This window comes from Pristis pectinata, chromosome 14 (assembly GCF_009764475.1).
Source record: "Pristis pectinata isolate sPriPec2 chromosome 14, sPriPec2.1.pri, whole genome shotgun sequence".
Classification (NCBI taxonomy): domain Eukaryota; kingdom Metazoa; phylum Chordata; class Chondrichthyes; order Rhinopristiformes; family Pristidae; genus Pristis; species Pristis pectinata.
Window position 1 is genome coordinate 48,661,691 of NC_067418.1, and position 24,787 is coordinate 48,686,477.

The 24,787-nt window shown below is 46.0% G+C and overlaps 1 protein-coding gene across 2 annotated transcripts in view; it reads right to left on the bottom strand.

Moving 5' to 3' along the window:
* LOC127577686 (lysosomal acid phosphatase-like) overlaps positions 1-24,787 on the bottom strand; it is a 265,300-nt gene that overhangs the window by 204,991 nt on the left and 35,522 nt on the right. The window contains exons 6-9 of one of the 2 annotated variants that reach the window (XM_052029110.1): positions 17,900-17,986; positions 17,137-17,269; positions 10,345-10,436; positions 3,670-3,776 (exon numbers count right to left, since the gene is read on the bottom strand). The exons of the other annotated variant lie outside the window; for it this stretch is intronic. Of the exons in view, the coding sequence (XP_051885070.1) occupies positions 3,670-3,776; positions 10,345-10,436; positions 17,137-17,269; positions 17,900-17,986 (419 nt within the window). The remainder of the gene's footprint in view (positions 1-3,669; positions 3,777-10,344; positions 10,437-17,136; positions 17,270-17,899; positions 17,987-24,787) is intronic. 2 annotated transcript variants of the gene reach the window in all.

Sequence of the window (24,787 nt, forward strand, 5' to 3'; positions counted from 1 at the left end):
CAGAACACTCTACCTAAAAGATGCATTTCACTCTGTGTTTCAATGTACATGTGACTAATAAAGATATCTCATCTTATCCCATTGCATCCTCATCAGAACATGCCCTTCTACCTATTTTCATGTCAATGGAAGCTTTGCATTTCATTCCTTTTACCAGGTCATTAATGTCAGCAGTAAACAATTGAGGGTCAAGATCTGATCCCTGCGATACTCCATGAGTTACATCCTTCCATTCTGAAAAGGACACATTTATTCCAACTCTGTTTTCTATGTTTCAGCCAGTTTTCAATCTATTCTAACACACTTCCTCCAATACTTTGGGCCCTGGCCGTGTCTTTAGATCCTGTGCAGATCAGCTGGCGGGGATATTTGCAGACATTTTTAACCTGTCCCTGCTTCAATCCGAGGTTCCCACCTGCTTTTAGAAGACCACTGTCATCCCGGTACCTCAGAGAAACAAGGTGAAGTGCCTTAATGACTACCGCCCGGTGGCTCTGACTTTCACCATCATGAAGTGCTTCGAGAGGCTGGTCATGGCACGCATTAACTCCAGCCTCCCAGATAACCTCGACCCATTGCAATTTGCCTACAGCCAAAACAGGTCTATGGCGGATGACATCCCCCTGGCCCTACACTCATCTCTGGAGCATCCAGGCAGTAAAGACCCCTATGTTAGACTACTGTTTATTGACTACAGCTCCGCCTTCAATACTGTAATTCCAAGCAAGCTCATCACCAAACTCTGAGACCTGGGACTCAATGCCTCCCTTTGCAACTGGATCCTTGACTTCCTGACCAACAGACCACAGTCAGTAAGGATAGGCAAAAACACCTTCAGCATGATAATTCTCAACACTGGTGCCCCACAAGGCTGTGTCCTCAGCCCCCTACTCTACTCCCTATACACTCATGACTGCGTGGCCAGATTCTGCTCTAACTCCATCTACAAGTTTACCACCGTAGTGGGCCATATTTCAAATAACAATGAGTCGGAGTACGGGAAAGAGATAGAGACCTTAGTGACATGGTGTCATAACTACAACCTCTCTCTCAATGTCAGCAAACCAAAAGAGCTGGTGATTGACTTCAGGAAAGGGGGCAGTGCACATGCACCTGTCTACATCAATGGTGCTGAGGTCGAGAGGGTTGAGAGTTTCAAGTTCCCAGGAATGAACATCACCAATAGCCTGTCCTGGTCCAACCACGTAGACACCACATCCAAGAAAGCTCACGTGCCTCTACTTCCTCAGGAGGCTAAAGAAATTTGGTATGTCCACTTTGACACTCACCAATTTTTATCAATGCACCATAGAAAGCATCCTATCTCGATGTATCACGGCTTGGTATGGCAACTGCTCTGCCCGAGACCACAAGAAACTGCAGAGAGTTGTGGACACAGCCCAGCGCATCACAGAAACCAGCCTCCCCTCCATGGACTCGTCTATACTTCTCAGTGCCTCAGTAAAGCAGCCAACATAATCAAAGACCCCACACCCTGGACATTCTCTCTTCTTCCCTCTCTCATTGGGCAGAAGATACAAAACCCTGAAAGCACGTACCACCAGGCTCAAGTACAACTTCTATCCCACTGTTACAAGACTATTGAACAGTTCCCTAGTATGATAAGATGGACTCTCGACCTCACAATCTACCTCGTTATGGCCTTGCACCTTATTGTCTACCTGCACTGCACCTTCTCTGTAACTGTTAGACTTTATTCCGCATTCTGTATTGTTTTACCTTGTATTACTTCGATGCACTATGTAATGAATTGATCTGTACGATCGGTGTGCAAGACAAGTTTTTCCACTGTACCTTGGTACAAGTGACAATAATAAACCAATTCCAATTCTTAATTTATGCACCAGCCTCCTATGTGGCACCTTGTCAAATTCCTTTTGGAAATCTAAATACACTACATCTACAGGTTCCCCTCTATCTACTCTCCCTGTCAAAGAATTCAAGCAAATTTGTCAAACATGATTTACTTTTCATAAAACCATGCTGACTGGGTTTAATTATATTCACCTTTCCTAAATGATTAGTTATTTCTTAGTTTAGTTTATTGTCATATACACCAGGCTGCAATGAAGCTCACAGAGTAAGCGATACACAAGGTAATAATAAATATAGCGATGAGCACACAACACAATGGTGCAGATTGTAGTGCATCTGAAGTAGTGCAAAAAGAAATGCTAAAGTGACAATAACAGAGGTAGAATGAAGAGTCTGAGAACGTGGCAGCCCCACCGGGAAGGGGATGTGAAAGGAGTCATTGGCTCAGAAGTCTGACAGCAGTGGGGAAGAAGCTGTTCTTGAGTCTGGTTTTCCAGGCTTTCAAATTCCTGTATCTTCTCCCAGAAGATTATCGACTCTAGCATCTTACCAACAGTAGATGTTAAGCTAACTGGCCTATAGTTCCCCACCTTCTGGTACCATCCTGGAATTTAGAGTGTTTTGAAAAATTTCAACTAACGGGTAGACCGTCTCTACAGCATCCTCCTCTAAAACCCTTGTGTGCAGTCCATCAGGTCCTCGCGACTTGTTTGCCTTTAGCCCTGTGAGTTTCTCTGATACTTCATCCCTTGTGATGGGGAATCTTACAAAATTCCTCCGTTATTAGAAATGAGCCCATCTGTTATCTTAGAAATATTTGCAGAGCCCGCAAAACAAGTGATTTAACACATCAAGCTCGGTCTTAGTTTCCTGTTATTAATTCACCAGCCTCATTCTCTGGAGACCCCACACTAACCTCAGCCACCTTCTTCCTACTTATATATCCATAGGAACCCTTAGCTTGTTTTGATATTACACCCAAATTTTCTCTCAAAATCAATTTTCTCCATTCTTATGATATTGTTAGTCTTTTGCTACTGGATCCTAAAAACTTCCCAGTCCTCTAGCCTATCACCAGTCCTTGCCACTTTGTATTCCTTACTTTTTAATTAATCCTCGACCTCCTTTGTTAACCACAGATGGTGCCTCTTTCTCCTGGAATCCCTTGTTGTAACTGAGGGAAACTCCTGCTTCGAGTTGTGGACCCGGTGGTTTAGATACGTGCTGCTGCTCATCTACTGACCTGTCTCTCAGCTTATTTTCCCAGTCCACCATAGACAACACCATCGTACTATTGTCACTGCCCTTAAGTTGAAGACGGTGGTTTTGGTCCTGTGGTGTTCACCCTTAAACTGCATCTACGATGCGCCTCATGCTCTGTGGATCACAGGTCCACGTCCCCGGCGAGCTGGCAACTCCAGCCCAACACTGGACAACTGGTCAAAGTCACAAATAACTGTGAATGAAACAGTCATCTCCTTATCACCCGTCTTATCAAAATGGTCCGGAAGAGGCAGTGAGCACAGAGGGAGAAGGCAAACTGGATGGACAAGGAGAGACAGACAGACAGACAGGGACCAGTAACAGTCACAGAGAAATTGTCACCTAGAATAGAGAAGTCGTCGCTGATCGCATAGAAATCCTGAGCAAGGTTTCAGAAAGGATCAGATGACAGGCAGGCATCGCGCCTGGATAAATGACTTTGAGGTCCGGCAGCAGCAGCAAACGGTCCCCATCTGTGTGTCTGGTCTTTTACCAGTAAGGGCCCTTGGATGGGAGGCCTTCTTCTGTGAAGAGCAGGATGTGTGTTACAGACCGAGCCGCAGCACCTACCTGTCATCTTCTTCATACAGCTCAAACATAAAACAGGAAGCGTACGGGGGAATAATAGCGTCGTACACGTTCAGTGCCATCTGTAGAGCGATGAGTGTCACATCATGCTGTGGAAAAATTATTTTAATTTTGCATGGTTAGAATCCGTACTCCAAATCCCCTCTACCACAGGTCAGATTATTGTCATGTACAATGGGGTGCAGTGAAATTCCTTGCTCGTGTGAAGCTTACAGAATAAACATTATAGGTGGTAAATATAGGAACAATAAATACAACAATAAATACGATAAGAGCAGAGCTGTCGAGCGGTGCAGATTACAGTGCAGTCTGAAGTAGTGCAAAAAGAAATGCTAAAGTGACAATAACAAAAGACGTAGAATTAAGAGTCTGAGAACGTGGCAGCGCCACCGGGAAGGGGATGTGAAAGAGGTGATTGGTTCAGAAGTCTGATGGCAGTGGGGAAGAAGCTGCTCTTAAGTCTGGTCATCCGGGCTTTCAAATTCCTCCCAGAACGTAGAGAAGAGAAAAGGGAATGGCTCGGGTGGCAGGCATCCTTGATTATACCATACGATACCATGACTAATAGCTCAAGGAGTCACTCTCCACCAGCTGGGTGCCTGACGCTAGACAGTGAGCAGGTACAACTTATTCTCACGACAGAGGAAGGAGGACATTTGGCCCATTGAGTCTGCCCCCCAAACACTCACAGCATTGGCATCAGTCTCATTCTCCCACTTACTTTCTCGTAACCTATCCTCTTATAGGTCCATCAACCCTGGGGAGTCCAGGGGAGGAGAACACGGCAGCTAATATTTGCCATTCCTACTCCCTCTACCAACTGGTCCAGAGATCCAGGTCCTTGCATCTCTTACGCTGAAGTTTACAAGGATGCTTCCATTTTCCTTGGCAATGGGGAAAAAGGACTTCATCAAACTGGCATAAAGATAATTGTTTTCTCCTTCAAATTTTGAGATGTGAGAACAGAAGTCTACGTGGAAACACCCAGGTTCAGAACACCGGAACCTACGAGATGTTCTGGGATCCAGCATGTGCTGGTAATGCCAGCATCTATTGCCCATCCCGGATTGTCCTCCAAGATATCTTTATTAGTCACATGTACATTGAAACACACAGTGAAATGCATCTTTTGGGTAGAGTGTTCTGGGGGCAGCCCGCAAGTGCCGCCACGCTTCCGGCGCCAACATAGCACACCCACAACTTCCTAACCCGTACGTCTTTGGAATGTGGGAGGTAACCCGAGCAGCCGGAGGAAACCCACGCAGACACGCAGGGCGAACGTACAAACTCCTTACAGACAGTGGCCGGAATTGAACCCCTTCTTGAACACTTAGGGTAAAAGCACATAGTCTTTTTCCCAGGGAAGGGGTGCTAAAAACAAGAGGGCACAGGTTTAAGATCAGGGGCAAGAAATTTGAAAAAAGGACATCAGCGGCAGCTTCACGCAAAGGGTGGTGCGTGTTTGGAATGAGCTGCCAGAAATAGTGGCTGAGTCGGGCACATTAGCAACATTTAAAAGCCATCTAGGTATTTACATGGATGGGAGAGGTTTAGGGGTCTACGGGCCAAACGCGGGCAGATGGGACTAGCTCGCTGGGCAAGAGTCAGTATGGACGAGTTGGGCCGAAGGGCCCGTTTCCATGCAGTATGATTCAGACTGCAGTTCTTCTGGTGAAGATGCTCCCACGGTGCTGTTGCTTTGGGAGTTCCAGTATTTAAACCCAACAACAATGAAGGAAAGGCAATACATTTCCAAATCAAGTTAGGGTGCAGTTTGAAGGGGAACCGAAGGATGGCGGTAGTAGTGTGTACCTTTCACACACTGCCCTTCCTGATGGTAGACGCTGCGGGTTTGGGAGGGTGCACCTGGAGTGCATTTTTTAACCGACACACACAGCAGCCACAGTGATGGAGGGAATGAACGTTTAGTGATGGATGGGATGCCTATCAAGCAGGATGTATTGCCCTCGAAGGGGGTTGAACTTCCGAAGAGTCGTTGGAGCGGCAGTATTCCGTTACAATTCTGACCTGCGCCACGTGGGAAGGCTTTAGGATGTCAGAAGGCAAGTCACTTAAAGCCATGGTATTTATACTGTTGGCCCAGGAAGTTCTGGTCAGTGGCAACCCCAGGTATATTGATGGTGGGCAACGTTACATTCAATAGCACTGCCATCACCAAGGCTATGTGGTTAGACTTTCCCTTAGCAGAGGTGATGTAACTATCACTTGTCATTATCAGGCCATGCCTGAATGATGACCAGGTCTGGTTGCATGCAGGCACCGGCTGCTTCACTTGCTGAGGTGTCGCAAATGGAATTGAACATTGTTGGCTGATCATTGCAGATCACTACTTCTGAAATGATGGTGGGTGGACATTGATGAAGCAGCTGAAGATAGCTGAGCCTAGGACAAGACCCATGCAGTGATGTCCTGGGGCTGGGATGATTTACCTCCAACCACCACCACCATCTCCCTTGGTGCAAGTCACAACTTTGATGCCCATTGACTTTGGTTTACCCAGGGCTCCTTGATGCCACACTCGGTCAAATGCTGCCTTGATGTCTCTCTCCTCATCTCTGAAGTTCAGCTCTGTGGTCTACATTTGGACCAAGGCTGCGATGAAGTCTGGAGCAGAGTTGTCCAGGCAAGATCCAAACGGAGCACTGATGAGTAGTTATTGGTACTGCTTTATAGCACCGTCAGCAACAGCTTCTGTCACCCTGCTGATGATTGAGAGTAGATCAGCCGGGCAGTCCCAGCTGTGGAGACACAAGAGGCTGTAGATGCCGGAACCTGGAGCAACAAACAATCTGCTGGAGGAACTCGGGGGGTCGAGCAGCATCTGTGGGAGGAAAGGAATTGTCGACGTTTCCATTCGAAACCCCGCATCAGGACTGAGAGTGGAGAGGCGAGATGGCCGACATAAAGAGGAGAAGGTGCGTGGCAAGCAAGGATTTGGAGGCAATTGGTTGCTTGCCACGCATCTTCTCTTTATATCGGCCATCTCTCCTCTCCACACAGTCCTGATGCGGGGTTTCGACCGGAAACTACCTAGGGATTGAGATGGAGAAGTCTGGCCCGTTGTCTGCAAGGTATGATTGTGCGAGTAGAACCGTACAGCTCTGCCAGTCCGTGGGGCAACCCTCTCAATTTAGACACCAATCACCAGATGTCTGAGAAGACATTATGAAGATCCATTAGGGTGGGAGTGGACTGACCATGTCTGAATTTGGTACGCAAGTTGATGTGGGTGGTTTGTCTGGTCTTAACGCATGTGTTTGAATGAAGCGGTGACGGTGCAACTGAGAGACTTGTTAGGCCGCCACAGAGGGCAGTGAAGGGTTAACAACAATGGGTGGTCCAGGGGTCATGCATGGACCAGAGTGGGTATGGATGACAGACTTCCTGCCCTGAAGGACATCAGTGAATCAGGTGGGCGTTTGGGGCAGTCCAGTAGTTTTGTGGTCATCATTGCCGAGACTTGGTGTCCTTCCAAATTCCACAATACTAACTGGATTTAAATTCAACACCTGGGGTTTGAACTTGGGTTTCTAGATGGTCAATTCAGGTCTCTGGATAACTAGCTTGGCAATTTAACTGCTGCACTACCACTGTATCCATTGCCAGGAGTCAGGACCTGGCGGACACTTGCATCATCAGTGTAATGAGGGGTACTGTCAGATACCGGATTGATCATCTGTTTGCAAGGTCCATTATAGGGGGCTCCAATGTCATACGTACAAGGCAAACGACTCCCAAATGAAATAATACCCTCCTGCTCCAAAATCCCAAGAAACACAAGAAACTGAAACGAAGCTTGGCCACAGGACTCGCCATCCTCCCAACTGATTACAAAGTCCCTGATAACTGGCAGGCTCTGAAAACTGCCATCCACAAGGAATGCACTGAGTTCTCAGGCTTCATCAACACCAATAGGATTGGTCTGATAATAAAAGTGGCCAGTCCAACCAATTTGACACTCACCAACTTTTATCAATGCACCATAGAAAGCATCCTATCTGGGTGCATCACAGCTTGGTCTGCCAACTGCTCTACTCAGGACTGCAAGAAACTGCAGAGAGTTGTGGACACAGCCCAGCACATCACGGAAACGAGCCTCCCCTCTGTCTATACCTCTCACTGCCTTGGTGAAGCAGCCAGCATAATCGAAGACCCCACCCACTCAGGTCATTCTCTCTTCTACCCTCTCCCATCAGGCAGAAGATACAGGAACCTGAGGGCACATACCACCAGGCTCAAGGACAGCTTCTATCCCACTGTTACGACTATTGAATTGTTCCTTTATATGATGAGATGGACTCTTGACCTCACAATCTACCTTGTTATGACCTTGCACCTCATTGTCTACCTGCACTGCACTTCCCTGAAGCTGTGACAACTTACTCTGTATTCTCTTATTGTTTTTACCCTGTACTACCTCAGTGCACTCTGTACTATCTCAATGCACTGTGTAATGAATTGATCTGTACGAACGGTATGCAAGACAAGTTTTTCACTGTACCTCAGTGGACAATAATAAACCAATACCAATATTTGAGCAAACGATAACTTATTTTAGTCTAATGTAACGCTTTACTGCGCCAGCGACCCGGGTTCAATTCCAGCCGCTGTCTGTAAGGAGTTTGTACGTTCTCCCCGTGTCTGCGTGGGTTTCCTCCGGGTGCTCCGGTTTCCTCCCACATTCCAAAGACATATGGGTTAGGAAGTTGTGGGCATGCTATATTGGCACCAGAAGCATGGTGACACTTGTAGGCTGCCCATAGGACACTCTATGCAAAAAGATGCATTTCACTTGTGTTTCGATGTACATGTGACTAATAGAAATATCTTAAAAAAACAACCCTGAACCTTTACAATTCAAGGCACATGCACAAAAACAATTTAAGGCACATGCACAAAAGGTCATCCAAAACCAAGAACAAAGTCGAGGGAAATCCGACAGTCTGCAGAGATATCGTGCCTTTACTGCCACCAAGGTTGAGATCTCATGGTCAAACGCCCTCATGAACCCAGGATGATATCACCTTCAAGGACAACTAAGCCTTCAAAACACAATGGGAAGAGCACTTCACAATGTTCCTAATCAGGAGTCAAACATTGCAGATACCACTGAATCCATCACATAGCACCCAGCAAAACAAAATGTATCCACCTTTCCTTCTCCTCAAGAACTTCGTCATACCAGTGAGATCACTGGTCCAGATGGCTATCCTCAGAGGAGAGACTTTGATCCCATATCCACATACCTAATATCCAACATCATGAAGAAATTCCTGACCTGAGGAATCTGAGCAACACCACAATCTATTTGACTCTTTCACTGATCTCCAAAGCCTTTGACCTTATTAACTGCAAGGTTTTGCACTAGCTGCTGCTCAAGTCTGGCTGTGCACAGAAGCTCATCCCATAATCATACAGCTGCAATGGGCCCGTGTATCACCATAATCATACGGCTGCAATGGGCCTGTGTATCACCATAATCATGCGGCTGCAATGGGCCCGTGTATCACCGTAATCACACGGCTGCAATAGGCCTGTGTATCAACACTGGTACTGAGGGGATATATAACCGCCCCACTCTATTTTTTCAAAATGAACCATTTTTCTTGCAACCCATCCTGTTCCTCATGAATGACCCTGTGCCAGGGATGACCTTCTTCTACCAAACGCAGAGGGAGACTTTTAATCTGTCCACCTGCGTGCCAAGACCAAGATTGACATCAGTCAGTAAATTGGAGGTTGCTGAAGATTGTGCCATTCTAACGTACACACAGCAAGACGTGCACAGCACCAGAGACTTATTTACAGATGCATACAAACACCGGGAACACGCCGTCAATAGAGGATAAAAAGGCATTACATCACCCAGGTTTTGAACGGCCCAGTCCCGCACTATGCATCACCCAACCCTTTGATAGCCCACACACCCACCATGTATTTTGAATAATCCCCGAGTACTGGAAGATGTGGAGCATTTTGCAAATGAAGATTGTTTTCTGTTCCAAATACTGGCAGATATCCAAAACATTGATAGAACTTGAAACAGTAGCATCTGCACTGCCTTCAGTGCACAACCACTATCATATGGGAAGACCTCGCAAATGCCACCATCCTGTCTCAAGCCAACGCCAGCACATCCACACCACGGGTATCCAACACCAGCTGTGCTGGGCGGAATACTTCGTGAGCCTGTCGAATGAGCACTCCCTAAATTCTCTACTCCCAGCCCAGTCAAAGCCAACACAAAAAGGTCACAAAGTTTCCCACCAGCAAACCTGGCACCGGAAGAAATCCGACGACAGCAGACAATCCGATAATTCAGCCTCTGCCTCGCACCAGAGTAGGAGCTGTCAACCAGTACAACTCAGCCCATTGCTTTAGCCAGGGAACCAGCCACACAGACTGGAAAGACCACCTCTGAGACTCCAGATCAGGGGCAAGCTCTGATAACATGCTGCATCCAAATTCTTCAAACAACCGGGAGATAGGGACATACAGCACTGTCTGCTGGCTGCGCGTTGCGAAGCATCTCTGCCACCTCCGCTCACATGCATCAAATCGCATTTCAAGCTTTCACGTTTACATTTCATCCATTCTGTCCACCTCCAGTCAACAGAACAATCCAGAATGACTCACCGCTGAGTACATGATTAACTTGAGACGTGGCGTGGGAGTAGACTCATTTATTGCCTGATTGATGTTTTGCAGGATTTGCTTGAGGAGGAAACCTGGAACAAGAACAAAGCATCAGACAGAGGGTAAAAAACAACCGCTGGTCAACTTAGGGTTCGGTAACTTTCAGGCTACTGGGTAGATAATCATTGAATCTGCAAAGTGGGAGAGTACAATGGAACATGGCACTGTGGACAGGTCAGTATGGGGATGGTCAATGAATAACTAGACACTTCAGGAACAGACACATGGAAACGCAGCAGAAAAATTACATGAACCAGCATTTCAGTTCACAGTAGTGACCCTGAGCTTCTGGTTGCCTCCCACTTTAATTCCCCATATGGCTGACTGTGGCCAGTTGTGCCATCACAGTCAGATCCAACACAAACTCGAGGAACACCTCATCTTCCATCTGGACTCAATATCAAATCCTCCAACTTTAGGTTGCTCAGTTTTTCTTTCTGTCTGTATCAGAACTGGCCATTTCTGCCCATCGTCATTTTGCCTCACTTTTTGTGTTTCTATTGTTATGGTCTGACGTGGTGGGTACGTCCCACAGCCTTGCTATGAGCAACACATAACACAAAGCAGCACAATCTGATTCGAACTGCTACAGTAACTCATCTGGTCTCATCCTATCAGAGATATTCCCCCTTTTCTACCCATCTCTCTCCCCACATTCTCTGCCATTGATAAACGAACCCGTTTTCTCTTTCCCAGTTCTGAGGAAGGCTAGTACAGTCTGTCCCAGTACAGTCTGGTACCATCCAGTTAACATCAGGCTAGTTGAAATCCCATAATTTAATCCACTACTTTTCCATCCCTCTTCCCCCTCATCCCCCATTCGTTATCCTCCCCAACTCAGTTCCCTTTGTCCAATGCATTTTCCCCTTATCTATTTCCACCTATCACCTACCAGCTCCATCTGTCCATCATCCCCCCCCAACCTGGGTCCACCTATCACCTACCGGCTTCAGTCTCACCGCTCCCTCTCACTTCTATGTACCGGCTGTCTTCTCTCTACACTCTCAGTCCTGATGCAGGTCCTCAACGCGAAACATTAACCATCCTTCTGCCTCCACAGATGCTGCCTGACCCACTGAGCTCTTCGAGCAGTTTGTTTTGTTTTGCTCTGTGAGCATAGATACAGCTCGGATGCTGGGAATGTTGCCGTGGGAGAGAATGGTGATGTTGGTTTGCACATCCCATCTGGTGGATCATGGCTGTTGTACTTTTCCTCAGATGTCCAAAGGCTGTGCGTGCACAATGAAGGTGAAGGGGATTTCATCAACGACGCTTGCCTTCTCTGAGATTTCCCCCAACTGTTCAATCTCCATCACTTGCACTTCACAACCTAGAGCACCTCAACATCATTCAGACAACACTTGCATAGAAGCTCCAAGTCATCGTCACTCATTCACTGGACCTTAAACTCAACCTCCATTTAGACAAAGGTCCTCTACTAACCTACCCCCACTGTACAACACCACTGTTCTTAATGATGGATGCTGCCTTCTTGAGGCATCGCCTCTTGAAGATGTCCTCGATAAGAGGAAAGGAAATCCAATTTTGGCAATGTTTAATTTGTTTATACTTTAATTCCAGGGTCTTTAGATTTATATATCTTATCGAGGACATCTTCAAGAGGCGACGCCTCAAGAAGGCGGCATCCATCATTAAGGACCCTCACCACCCAGGACATGCCCTCTTCTCATTACTATCATCGGGGAGGAAGTACAGGAGCCTGAAGACCCACACGCAACGCTTTAGGAACAGCTGCTTACCCTCCGCCATCAGATTTCTGAACGGTCCATGAACACTACCTCGTTATTCCTCTTTTGCACTACTTTTTCTCTGTAAAATAGTAATTTTTATGCCTTGCACTGTACTGCCACAAAACAACAAATTTCTCGGCAACTAAGTCAGTGACAATAGACCTGATTCTCTCTCTGCCCCCAATTGTTGTTTCTGCTGCCTCCTAAGCTTGCTCCCTTCACCTCTGCCTTCCACCTCGTCTCTTCCTCCTTCTGAAACTGTTATCACGTATCCATCCCCATGCCAGAAGCTTGTTTTAACCCTCACTACGTAAGATAAGGTATCTTTATCAGTCACACATACATCGAAACACACAGTGAAATGCATTTTTGCGTAGTGTTTTGGGGGCAGCCCGCAAGTGTCGCCACGCTTCCGGCGCCAACGTAGCACTCCCAGAACTTCCTAAACCGTATGTCTTTGGAATATGGGAGGAAACCTGAGCACTCAAAGGAAACCCACGCAGACACAGGGAGAACGTACAAACTCCTTACAGACAGTGGCAGGAGTGGAACCCGGGTCGCTGCCGCTGTAATAGCGTTACGCTAACTGCTACACTACCGTGCCTGTCCCTGCAAGTACTTCGGTTCCAATCCTGTTGAGGTATCAACTATGTAGCCCTTTACATGTCCCAACTTTCTAGAACTGGTCCCAATACCCCAAAGTATCTTACACCTTCCCTCCTGCGCCATTTTATTAGCCACACAATTGTTCACACCATCCTCTTATTCCTGGAGGCATGCTGCCACCAATTGTACTACCAATTCCTGGAGGCATGCTACCACCCATTGAGAATACTACCTTTGAGGCCCTGCTTTTAGCGGTTAGCGTAACACTTTATAGCGCCAGTGACCTGAGTTCAAATCCGGCCACTGTCTGTAAGGAGTTTGTACGTTCTCCCCGTGTGTCTGCGTGGGTTTCCTCCGAGTGCTCCAGTTTCCACCCACAATCCAAAGACGTATGGGTTAGGAAGTTGTGGGCGTGCTATGTTGGCGGCGGAAGCGTGGCGACACTTGCGGGCTGCCCCCACAACACTCTACGCAAAAGATGTATTTCACTGTGTGTTTCGATGTACACGTGATTAAGAAAAAAAAGTATGTTATCTAAATCTCTTTTTAAAATTTGAGCTCCTTGTACTCTGCCTGCAGGACCTCATCCATCTTTTCACCCACATCATTGATACTAACAAGGATCCCGACCCTTTTCCTTTTGAATGTTCTGCAGCCAATCAGCGAAATCCTCGAAGAGCTGCAAACGCTGAAAAATCCGAAATAAAAACCAGGTTAAAGTTTCAGGACAGAGCCCTTCATCAGACAACAGGTATTTGAAATGAAACACGACCCTCTTTCAACACGCACAAAATGCTGGAGGAACTCAGCAGGTCAGGCAGCATCTATGGAGGGAAATAAACCTGATGAAGGGTCTCGATCCGAAACGTCAACCGTTTATCTCTCTCCATGGATGCTGCCTGACCTGCTGAGTTTGTCCAGCATTTTATGCGTGTTGCTCCAGATACCAGCGTCTGCAGAATCTCATGTGCCTCGTGTTTCTCCTTCCACAGATGCTGCCTGACCACAGTGTTTCTAGTGATATCCTTGACAATGGCACCCGTTAGGCAATGCACCAATTTGGAACCAATATCCATAGTCACAGAAACTCCCCTATCATTGCAGCTCTTCCATTCTTTCTACCCTCACCACGCAGTTGAATCAACCAGTGCCTTGGACTTGACCCTGGCTGCGCTCTCTTTTGTCAGCATTCAGAGGTGAATAACAGTTAGAGAGCAAGATGCACTCGGAACTCCCGAGTTACCTGCCTGCTGCTCCTGATCTGCCTAGCTGTTTTGCTGGGAGGTGACCAGCTCCTACAATGGGCTGTTTACAGAACACTCAGCCTCACAACTACACCGTAGTGGCGCCGACCATTACTCAAGGGTCAAATCCAGATCTTGAACGCTTGCAGTTGTCAACATTTCCGGTACAGGTGGGAAAACCGGGATGCTTCTGGTGTGCTGGACAACACTTGACCACACACGTGCATGTAATGGGATTACGGAGACCTGCGATTCCTCCATTTACTGGAAGATTTGAAAATTCAACCTGTGTCGGTGAACACTTGCCTAACACCTGCTTCTTTTGTTGGTTTAATTGACTGAATAATTGTTAGTTCTATATTTTTAACCCAGCTTTTCTCCAAATACCAAGTTGCTCCTCACTTTCTTGAATTCCTACATTAACCAAATTCCTGATTTTTGCACCAGAACAAAGATGAACCCATTCCCTGTGACTCCTACCTTTTAAGCACACTTTTTAATCAGTATCGAGTTACAATTAATCCAAGTTGTCATGAACATTAAAGAATTGTGGGGTACAATAAATGCATTTATACACTAACTCACTGCACTTGGCTTCATGAAACATTTCTCATGGTTTTTAAAATGAATCATAAGCACAAACCATACTTCCAGTATTACTTTGCTCACTGCTAAGCCTACAGGCCACATTAAATCAAGATGTAACAGCTGAAAGCCTAACAAGCGTATATTTAGCAATTTAGAAAGTTAAATTGTGATTTGAGCTAATTGTTTTTAAAATACGAAAGGGAACCGTTAGTCGAGGCAGAGAGAAACACTTCTGTTGGGTTGGAGAGTCTAGGTTTAGAGAGCCTTTTGGCACTCAAGTTCGTTAGCATTTCTGCACCCGAGGAGCAGTCGTGGTTTACAGCTTTCTTCTGGATACGACAGTTAGCGCTAGGTTGGGTAAATGGAGTTGGATCAGGGATCAGCTGCAATCCCATCGAACAGAAGCACTTGCATAGAGGGTAAATGGCACTCCTATAAATCTCACAGGAGGCAAATACTTTAGGGAATCAAAACCTGATTCCATTGTTTCCTTCAGCGATACACAAAAAGTGCTGGAGGAACTCAGCAGGTCAGGCAGCATCCGTGGAGGGGAAATAAACAGTTGACGTTTCGGGCCAAGACCCTTCATCAGGACCGATGAAGGGTCTCGGCCCGAAACGTCAACTGTGTATTTTCATCCACGGGTGCTGCCTGACCTGCCGAGTTCCTCCAGCACTTTTTGTGTATTGCTCCCGATTCCAGCACGTGTAGAATTTCTTGTGTCACCATCGTTTCCTTTAGAGGCAACTCTTTCGTTTTCTCCCAAAACACCATCTGTTGTTAGCCCTTGGATTTCTGTTCCATTTCTGTATCCCTGGGCTCTGCTCTTTCACCCCTTTGATTGCGACTTCAGATAATGCCTTCCACTGTCTCCAACTCCACCCAAACCAACATTCCTTGCAGCATACACACACATTGTTTGCCAAGAGACCTCTTTGCACTCCATGGTTATCCCCCCCAAAGCAACCCAATTGCTGTGTAATGAGGTCCAGACCAGATCCTCACCAGCAGAGACTATTCCACTCATGTAAACGTGTCCATCGTCGGACACCAACACCAGGGCCAGAATCCACAGATCAAAACCAGGTACCTTTGATCGTGTGCAACTAAGACGAGCAGAGAGCACGACTCTGCAGTGACCTGGCACAGCTACAAACATCACAAATCCCACCCCAATGTGGGGAGCATATCCACATTATTGGTACCGGTTTATTACTGTCACTTGTACTGAGGTACAGTGAAAAACTTGTCTTGCATACCGTTCGTACAGATCAATACATTACACAGTGCATTGAGGTAGTACAGGGTAAAAACAATAACAGAATACAGAGTAAAGTGTCACAGCTACAGAGGAAGTGCAGTGCAGGTAGACAATAAGGTGCAAGGTCATAACAAGGTAGATTGTTAGGTCAAGAGTCCATCTTATTGTATAAGGGAACCGTTCAATAGTCTTATCACAGTGGGATAGAAGCTGTCCTTGAGCCTGGTGGTCTCTGCCCTCAGGCTCCTGTATCTTCTGCCTGATGGGAGAGGGGAGAAGAGAGAATGTCCCAGGTGGGTGGGTCTTTGTCTATACCTCTCGCTGCCTTGGTGAAGCAGCCAGCATAATCAAGAGCCCATGGAGGGGAGGCTGGTTTCCCTGATGTGCTGGGCTGTGTCCACAACTTATTATTATTAACAAATAATACTGCCAACATGCCGTTTGGCCTAATACTTAGTGAAGTGAGTTGTGCTCCATAAAAGCTTCCTCCAACACCTGCAGCCTCTGGCTTTCCTCTCTCGTTCCCATGGAAACGCATTCTCTTTTTAAATTCAGCACCAACTCACAACTCAGTCCCACGATCTTCTGTTGGAAATTCAGAAACTTAATGCAACACCACTTTGCGATCTGGGAGGGTTTAAAGAGCAACTTAACCAGGGTGGGAGATGGAGGGGATCAGTTACGAAAGCTGATAGCTTCCCGATCGTTAGGCAAGGAAGTCAGAAGACATTGCTCTTCTGAGCACTTTCACATCTCCTGCACCACTGTTTTCAGAGGGGCATTGACACAAGTGCCACTTTGACTGGCTTGACAAGATGCCAAGCACATTCCCTGGAGATAGTTTCAGACAAATGCTGTGTCAAAAGCCCTGGTTTGCATAACGGCGTATAAGAACTTTGCTGCTGCTGAACATGTTTATACAATTAGTGCAACACACTGAGTTCTGGATTTTCTTCGTCCAACTCGGTTTTGCACTAACCCTGCACGAAATTTGTATTCTGTATATACCATTTTTTGCACTATTTGTACTTGCAATTTTTTGTCTGTGTTTATTGTATGTCCTTTGTTCTATGTATGTCCTCTGTTGTGAGAGTCTGGGGGAAATGACATTTCGCTCCTCCATGTGTTTTTCTAGCATATGGGTGAAAGACAATAAAGTAACTTGATACCTTGATTCCAGAAATGGGAACTCAGTCATTGTGGGGAATCTCCATTTTTGGAACTGCATCAACTGCCCCCCTTCCACCTCGCCCGACACCCCCCAACACTCACTCTCACTCACCCCCTTGCAGCCGCGACTTCTCTTGAGTTTTGTGAAGTCGGAAGAGCATTTCCATGCCAAAGTCATTCAGTTCGCTCAGACGAGTGATCACCTCGTGTGTTGCCCAGGAAGGCAGGGAGAAATTGTGAGTTTTCTGCCAAGGTAGGATTAAAATGCAAGTTAACAAGAGCAAGTGCAGTGTATGAGCGTTCAAACACATCCTGCCAATCAATTAGATCAGCTTTTGATGGTGAATGATTTGTGAATTCATAGCAACCTATTATTTTAAAAGCTACCAAAGCAAAAAGAACAGATGAGAGGTTGAAGGGAATCAACGGTGAAAGGAGGGAAACAACTGTGAGAGAGGAAAGGGCTTAGGGGGTGTTGAGAAAGATGGGGAATTGGATGTAGGATGTGTAACCCCCGACTATACTGGGTGGCTGACATAATTTCACGCAGTCTGCTGTACTGCGTGAGCTTTTGCTCAGAATTTTCTTTTACAAGCAGTGTGCGAAGGTGTGGTGTCAGGTGAGCTGATCAGCGGGATGCAGACTGGTTAAGCCTGCTCAAGGTCACCACAAATAGCAAAATCTGGAGCGTGTCCTTGGGTAAACAAACTGGGCAAAGTTCTGCTGGCAGCTACTAGTAACGTGTCTGTGATACTGTTGTAAAGGGCCAGGCTTCATTTACTCAATGTAAGCAGATTTGCAAATGCAGCTTCCCATCATGGATCGGTGAGAGAAAGAACAGCGAAAGGCCCCGTGTACACAGACACAATACGCACCTCACAAAATAGGGTGTCATAAACCTTCCATTCATTTTGTATCGTCACCTTCATCTTGGTCTCATCAGAGATCATGTTCAGAAAATCCTAGATGGGGGTAAGTGATGAAATGTCAGAAAATGTTTCAGCTCATTCTTAAAAAGGTAGATAGAGGTCCTCAGAGAGGTCACCATTACCTTCTGCTTCTTTGGAGGGGAACATTCCCAAGAGGATCAACATCACAACTCTCTCCACAAGAGGGAGATCACAGAGAGGATCACAGTTAGCTCACCCGTCAGTAAGCTGATCCACACATCTACTGAACGCACTGATCCAGGCTCAACGTCCTCTGAACAGTGCTAATGCTTCCTTGGAATTAATTCCAACGGGAATTAAGGATCAGCCCAGGTCGATCAAGAAGGAATTAGTTACCAGGTTAGTCAGTAGTGAACAGGAGACCAAATGGGCCAGTCAATAGGAAACACTCTACAGCAAACAATAGGGAACCAGAACAGATAATCAAGGCCAGTCTATAGTCAAGAATCATAAATAGTCAAATTTTGTGAAGGGTGCTTGCTTTCCTTGAAATACCTTCCCTCATTATTTGGCCTTCAATCCCCAATTGAAGTATACTTGCTCACACTAGTAACAACTTGTGAATTAAAACCAAAGCAAATAGGTGCATATGAACGACAAACAAAATTATACAAAAAAGGACAGGCAACCTGCAGAATAATAACTTATGCAGGCACATGCACTGAGCTTGCACTGCGGTAACGGGGATGTAACAGCTGTGGCCATCAATCACGGACCTTCCCTGCAGAGCTTGTTCGTGGTTAGGCCTGGACTTGAAGATAGATACGAAATGCCAAGAAGCAAATACAGGACCAATGTCAGGAGGCCCATCTGTACAGAGGTGAGCTGCTCTGGAAGGAAAACTCAGGAGCCATTCATGCATGCGTGATAAGATCCTTTAGCAGTTGCTTCTTTTATAGGGATTAGCATTGTCTATGCAGGGATCAGCAATGCCCTTAGCCAAAGACGTCACAATCAGATTTATTATCACCGGCCTGGATGACGTGAAATTTGTTGTTTTGCGGCAGCAGCACAGTTGAAAGACATAAAATCACTATAAATTACAAAACAAAATAAATAGTTCAAAGATAAAGGAATAATGAGGTAGTGTTCATGGGCCATACAGAAATCTGATGGGGGAACTGTTTCTGAATCATTGTGTATGGTTCTTCAGGCTCCTATACCTCCTCTCTGATGGTAGTAACCAGAAGCGGCACAGTAGTGTAGCGGTTAGCATAATGCTATTACAGCGCCAGCGACCCTGGTTCAATTCCCGCTGCTGTCTGTAAGGAGTTTGTATGTTCTCCCCATGTCTGCAAGGGTTTCCTCTGGGTTCTCCAGTTTCTTCCCACATTCCAAAGACGTACGGGTTAGGAAGTTGTGGGCGTGCTACATTGGCGCTGGAAACGTGGCGACACTTGCGGGCTGCCCCCCAAGAACAGTCGATGCAAAAACATGCATTTCACTGTGTGTTTCAATGTACATGTGACCAATAAAGATATCTTAAATAAGAGGGCATGTCCTGCATGGCGAGGGTCCTTCGTGATGGATGCTGCCTTCTTGAGGCATCGCCTCTTGAAGATGTCTTCAGCACTTAAGTGCAAGTTGCTGAAACCATTTAAGCAGATAATTCAAATCTCTGGATTTGAAGTAGCATCACTTTGACAATAGGAAGGGTGTCGTTGAGCTACAATGGGGCAGAAAAGAATCGCAAGGATGTTGCTGGAGCTGGAGGGCTTGAGCTATAAGAGAATCGTGGATATGCTGGGATTTTTTCCCGTGAAGTGTAGGAGGCTGACGGGTGACCTTATAGAGGTGTATGAAACCATGAGGGGCAGAGATAAGGTGAATTTTCACAGTCTTTTTCCTTGGGTAGGGGAATCTAAAAGTAGAGGGCATAGGTTTAAGGTGAGTGGGGGAAGATTTAAAAGGGATTTGGAGGGGCAACTTTCCCCCCACACAGAGGGTGATGGGTATAAGGAACGAGCTGCCAGAGGAAGCAGTAGAAGTGGGTACAATTACAAATTTTAAAGGACATTTGGACAGACACATGGATAGGAAAGGTTTAGAGGGGTGTGGACCAAATGGGACTAGCTCAGATAGACAACTCGGTCAGTATGAATGAGATGGGCACGAAGGGTCTGTTTCCGTGCTGCATAATTCTATGATTCTACAATGCAAGAAACATGACGGTTGTTTTGTGCAGAACAACCTCCCACAAACAGCAGTGCAATCATGGCAATCTGGTTCAGTAACGTGGGTTGAGGTAGAAACAATGATTCAAAAACTTTAGACACACTCCCCTGCTTTTTGAAGTAACACCAGTTGTCTTGGCTCATTTACTGGGATGAGGTTATGAGGAGGAGGCTGGGGAGGTTGGTGTGTGTACAGACTTGACAAAGCAATTTGCAGAGAGGCTGAGGAAACAGACTGCCAGCAAACCTTTAATACACTGATTGGAAAGAGGTTTGCTTATTGCCTGGGCTATGAGAATACAGTGCTGATTCTTCAGAAGCTTCGGAAATGAAAAGTATTTACAGTGTAATTGAGAGGTTTCCAAAGACCAGAAAATCAGAAGAGGATCAGCATCTGGCAGATTGGAAGATCTCTGGGGCGCACAGTAAAGATCATCAGGAATGTGTAATTAATAAAAGATATTTGTCAACTTTCTCTTGGGAATGCTGCATCTCCCCCCACCCCTATCAGGCAGAAGATACAAAAGCCTGAGAGCACGTACCACCAGGCTCAAGGACAGCTTCTATCCCACTGTTCTAAGACTAGTGAACGGTTCCCTAGTACAATAAGATGGACTCTTGACCTCACAATCTACCTTGTTGGACCTTGCACCTTATTGTCTACCTGCACTGCACTTGCTCTGTAGCTGTTACACTTTATTCTGCATTCTCTATTGTTTTACCCTGCACTACCTCAATGCACTGTGTAATGAATTGATTTGTACGAACGGTATGCAAGACAAGTTTTTCACCATATCTCAGTACAAGTGACAATGATAAACCAATTCCAATTCTTTGCCTACGAACAGTTTTGTCAGAGAACAGCATTTGATATCCCGTCCACTACTGACACGTACAGACGAAGAAGATGCGATAAGGAAACCTTTCCACACTCTCTGATCTTTAAGCAAGGACACTTCAAAGCCACAAGGTGGCTTGTGCTGGGCGATAGGTGTGGCCTCACACTAAAATAGTAGCATGTGCGCAAACTTATGTTAGAAAGCTCTTTACAGACTTCAGCTCCGCCTTTAATACTATCATCGCACAGAGCCTCATAAGGAAGTTACACCTACTGGGCCTTAGCACCTCCACCTGCAGTTGGATTCTGGACTTCCTCTCTGGAAGGCCGCAGTCAGTTCGTATTGGAGATACCATCTCAAAAATCACCAGGCTGAGCACTGGAGCCCCCCAGGGCTGCGTGCTCAGTCCACTGCTGTTCACACTGCTGACCCACGACTGTTCTGCCAACTCAAGCTCCAACCATATCATCAAGTTTTCTGATGATACAACAGTGGTGGGCCTCATCAGACGGAATGATGAGACAGCTTACAGAGAGGAGGTGGCGAGGCTGGCGGATTGGTGCTCAGTCAACAATTTCTCCTTGAACGTGGACAAGACAAGAGAGGTGATTGTGGATTTTTAGAAAGGCTCAGGCTGACCACTTACCCCTGTGCATCAATGGCATTATTGTACAGAGAGTCAGCTGTTATAAGTTCTTGGGAATACATATAGCAGACGACCTGTCCTGGTCAACTAACATCTCTTCCCTCACCAAGAAGGACCAGCAGCGTCTCCACTTTCTATGGCAGCCGAAAAGAGCAAACCTGCCCTCCCCCACCCTCACTGCATTCTACAGGGGTACCATTGAGAGTGTCCTGACTAGCTGCATCTCTGCCTGGTACAGTAACTGTAACATCTCTGACCGTAAGTCTTTGCAGAGAATTGTGAGTACAGCGAGAAAGACCATTGGAGTATCTCTTCCCTCCGTCTCGGATATTTACAATACACGATGCACACCTCAGGTTTACAGAATTATAGATGACCCTTCTCATCCGTCCCACGACCTATTGATCCCACTGCCGTCTGGCAAGTGGTACCGGAGCATCCGGGCCAGAACTATTAGATTGCTCAACAGTTTTTTTCTCCAGGCTGTCAGGCTCCTGAATACCCTGGTAGACAAATGCCACGTCATAAGCTCTGGTTTGCACAACAGCGTATAAGAACTTTGCTGCTGCTGAACATGTTTATACAATGAGTACAACACATTGAGCTTGTATTTCTCTTGTCCAACTCAGTTTTGCACTAAACCTACACTAAATGTGTATTTTGTATATACCGTTTTTTGCACTATTTGTACTTGCACTATCTTTATTTGAATTTTTGTTTTTTGTTGTGTCTATTGTATGTCTTCTGTTCTATGTATGTCCTCTGTTGTGAGAGTCTGGGGGAAATGACATTTCGTTCCGCCATGTGTTTTTATAACATGGATCAATGACAATAAAGTAACTTGAACTTCAACTTGAACATCATTGGTCATGTGCGAGGGAAGTAGTGTGCAGAAATGCACGGTGGATCTGCACGGGTTTCGGACACGGCACAGTTACTTGAAAACGGCAGATTGTTAACGTGACCCAGGACAGTAAGTTGGCATTTTAACTCAAGGCACCTTGAGAAAGGAACCTCATTGCTTCCCTTATAACACTGGTTGGAAGGCTTTAGAGGCAGTGAAGTGCAAGGAGACAAAGTTTGGATTTATGTTTGAAGGCTGAAGAGACTTTTGATGCTTTGTGATAAATATTCACAGGGAAGTGAATAATTACAGGGCAGGGGTGGGGGAGACAATTAAAATAAGATACACTGGAGGGGTTTACACTCACAGTTGGGATCACGTAATAAACCGCACTTTCCACCTGTGGTTACATCTAAATCAGCATTTCAAATTCATTATAACTTCTGAAGCAGAACCTCTTGTAGGGTCTTGAAAATCTATTAGCTTTGTGCAACATTGGTCTTGTGCATGCACTTCTGAGATTAGACCTAATATCAAAATTTAGTCTCACCGTGATAAAAGGTCGGCTGCAGTTCTGCTGAAACCAGATCTCTGAGCAGCCTGACCCTGCGGCTGTGCCACTGGTGGGATTTCCACCCGGTGAAGCAGTAGCTGTGATCACACCCAGTCTTGGTCAGTATCCTGGCTTTTAGGATATACTAATACCAAGACCTCCGATGAACAATTACCCATTCGTCAAATAAATGAAATATCAATAAGGCTGATTTAGATAACTTCATTGATCCTTTACACAAGGCTGTCCCTCTGGGCCAAGATGACTGTTTTCCACCCATAATGCGAGTTTCAAGGCGACTAGTGACATCTAGATGAGGTCCACATACTCTCCCATGGGTAGGGCAGGTAGTACTGGACAAGTAGTTTGGGAGGTGATGTGTTCCTTCTGCCACTGTCTCCTCCTTGGGCCACTGTGTCCACTTGACAAATAGATTCAAGGCTCTCAGTGCTCCTTGTCCTTTCTGAGTGATCATGGGTCCAAGGCTCCCACAAGTTGGGAACATCTTTGAATCGTTTCCTCAAAGCTTGGAGTAAGTTGCCTGTTCCAGGAATCTGACTTTGGGTGTGCGAGTGACAGGACCGCCCAACTGAACTAGTCTGTACTACCTCAGTGCACTGTGTAATGAATTGATTTGTACGAACGGTATGCAAGGCAAGTTTTTCTAGTGTATCTTGGTACAAGTGACAATAATAAACCAATACCAATAATTAGATAAGATATTTATTAGTCACATGTACATCAAAACACACAGTGAAATACACCTTTTTGCGTTGCTAAGAATGAGCGGGGGGGGGTGGGGGGGGTGGTAGCCCACAAGTGTCGCCACTCTTCTAGCGCCAACATAGCAGGCCCACAGCTCCTAACCCGTGCTAGGGATTTTGGTCTGGGAGAAGACATTGGCAGGTTGAGTGAGTCTATGTCAATGGATTGAGGAATTTTACAGAAACAGCATTGGTGATATCTTCCCAATGCTTTGAGGTGCCTTCAGTAGATACTCCTCAGAAGCATATAGAGGGCAAAGATCACAAGCTTAGTGCCAGATTTGAGTTCTTAATCTTCAAACACTTTTCCTTAAATGCTCCATTCTCAAGTATGCTTCAGTGAGTGAATTGATGACAACTTGGAGCTCAGTCCCTTAATGTGCATCTGTAAAAGTATCATCTGTGTATCACACCTCAATAACTTGGGCTGCGGTGTAGATGAGCTCAGCTCCATCAGGAAGCATGTTGGAGGAGAGGTATTAGAGTGAGGAAGATTGAGGAAAGAGTTGGGATGATGAGACAGCCTTGCACGATGCTTGGCTGCATTGGGATTAGACCTGGCATGAAACAGTTGGTCCAGATTGTGGCTTGCATGCTGTCATGTACTGATTCAGGACTGGTATCAACTGAAATATAGGTGGATCTGTTGGAAGGATTGTGTAAGGGAGGCAAACTTGTGACTCGGTCTGGGCTTCCTTATTATTGCAGTCGTGGGAAGGATGCCGATTTGGTCAAAGGACCAACAAGCAACCTGGATCAACCATGCAAGGGGGGATTGGATGTATATTGCCAGTTTTGTTAAAGTACTGGGCACATTCATTGCCCTTTCTCATTAAGATCGAGCAGTTTGTTGTTATTCTTGTTACTTGTGCTACTTTCATGCAAGTACCTATGATTTATTCACTGGTGAGATTGAAGTGGTGCAGTTAACTTTGACAGTTATTTTAAGCAATTCTTGGTAAATAAGACAAAAAACTGTCTTCGATTTCCTAG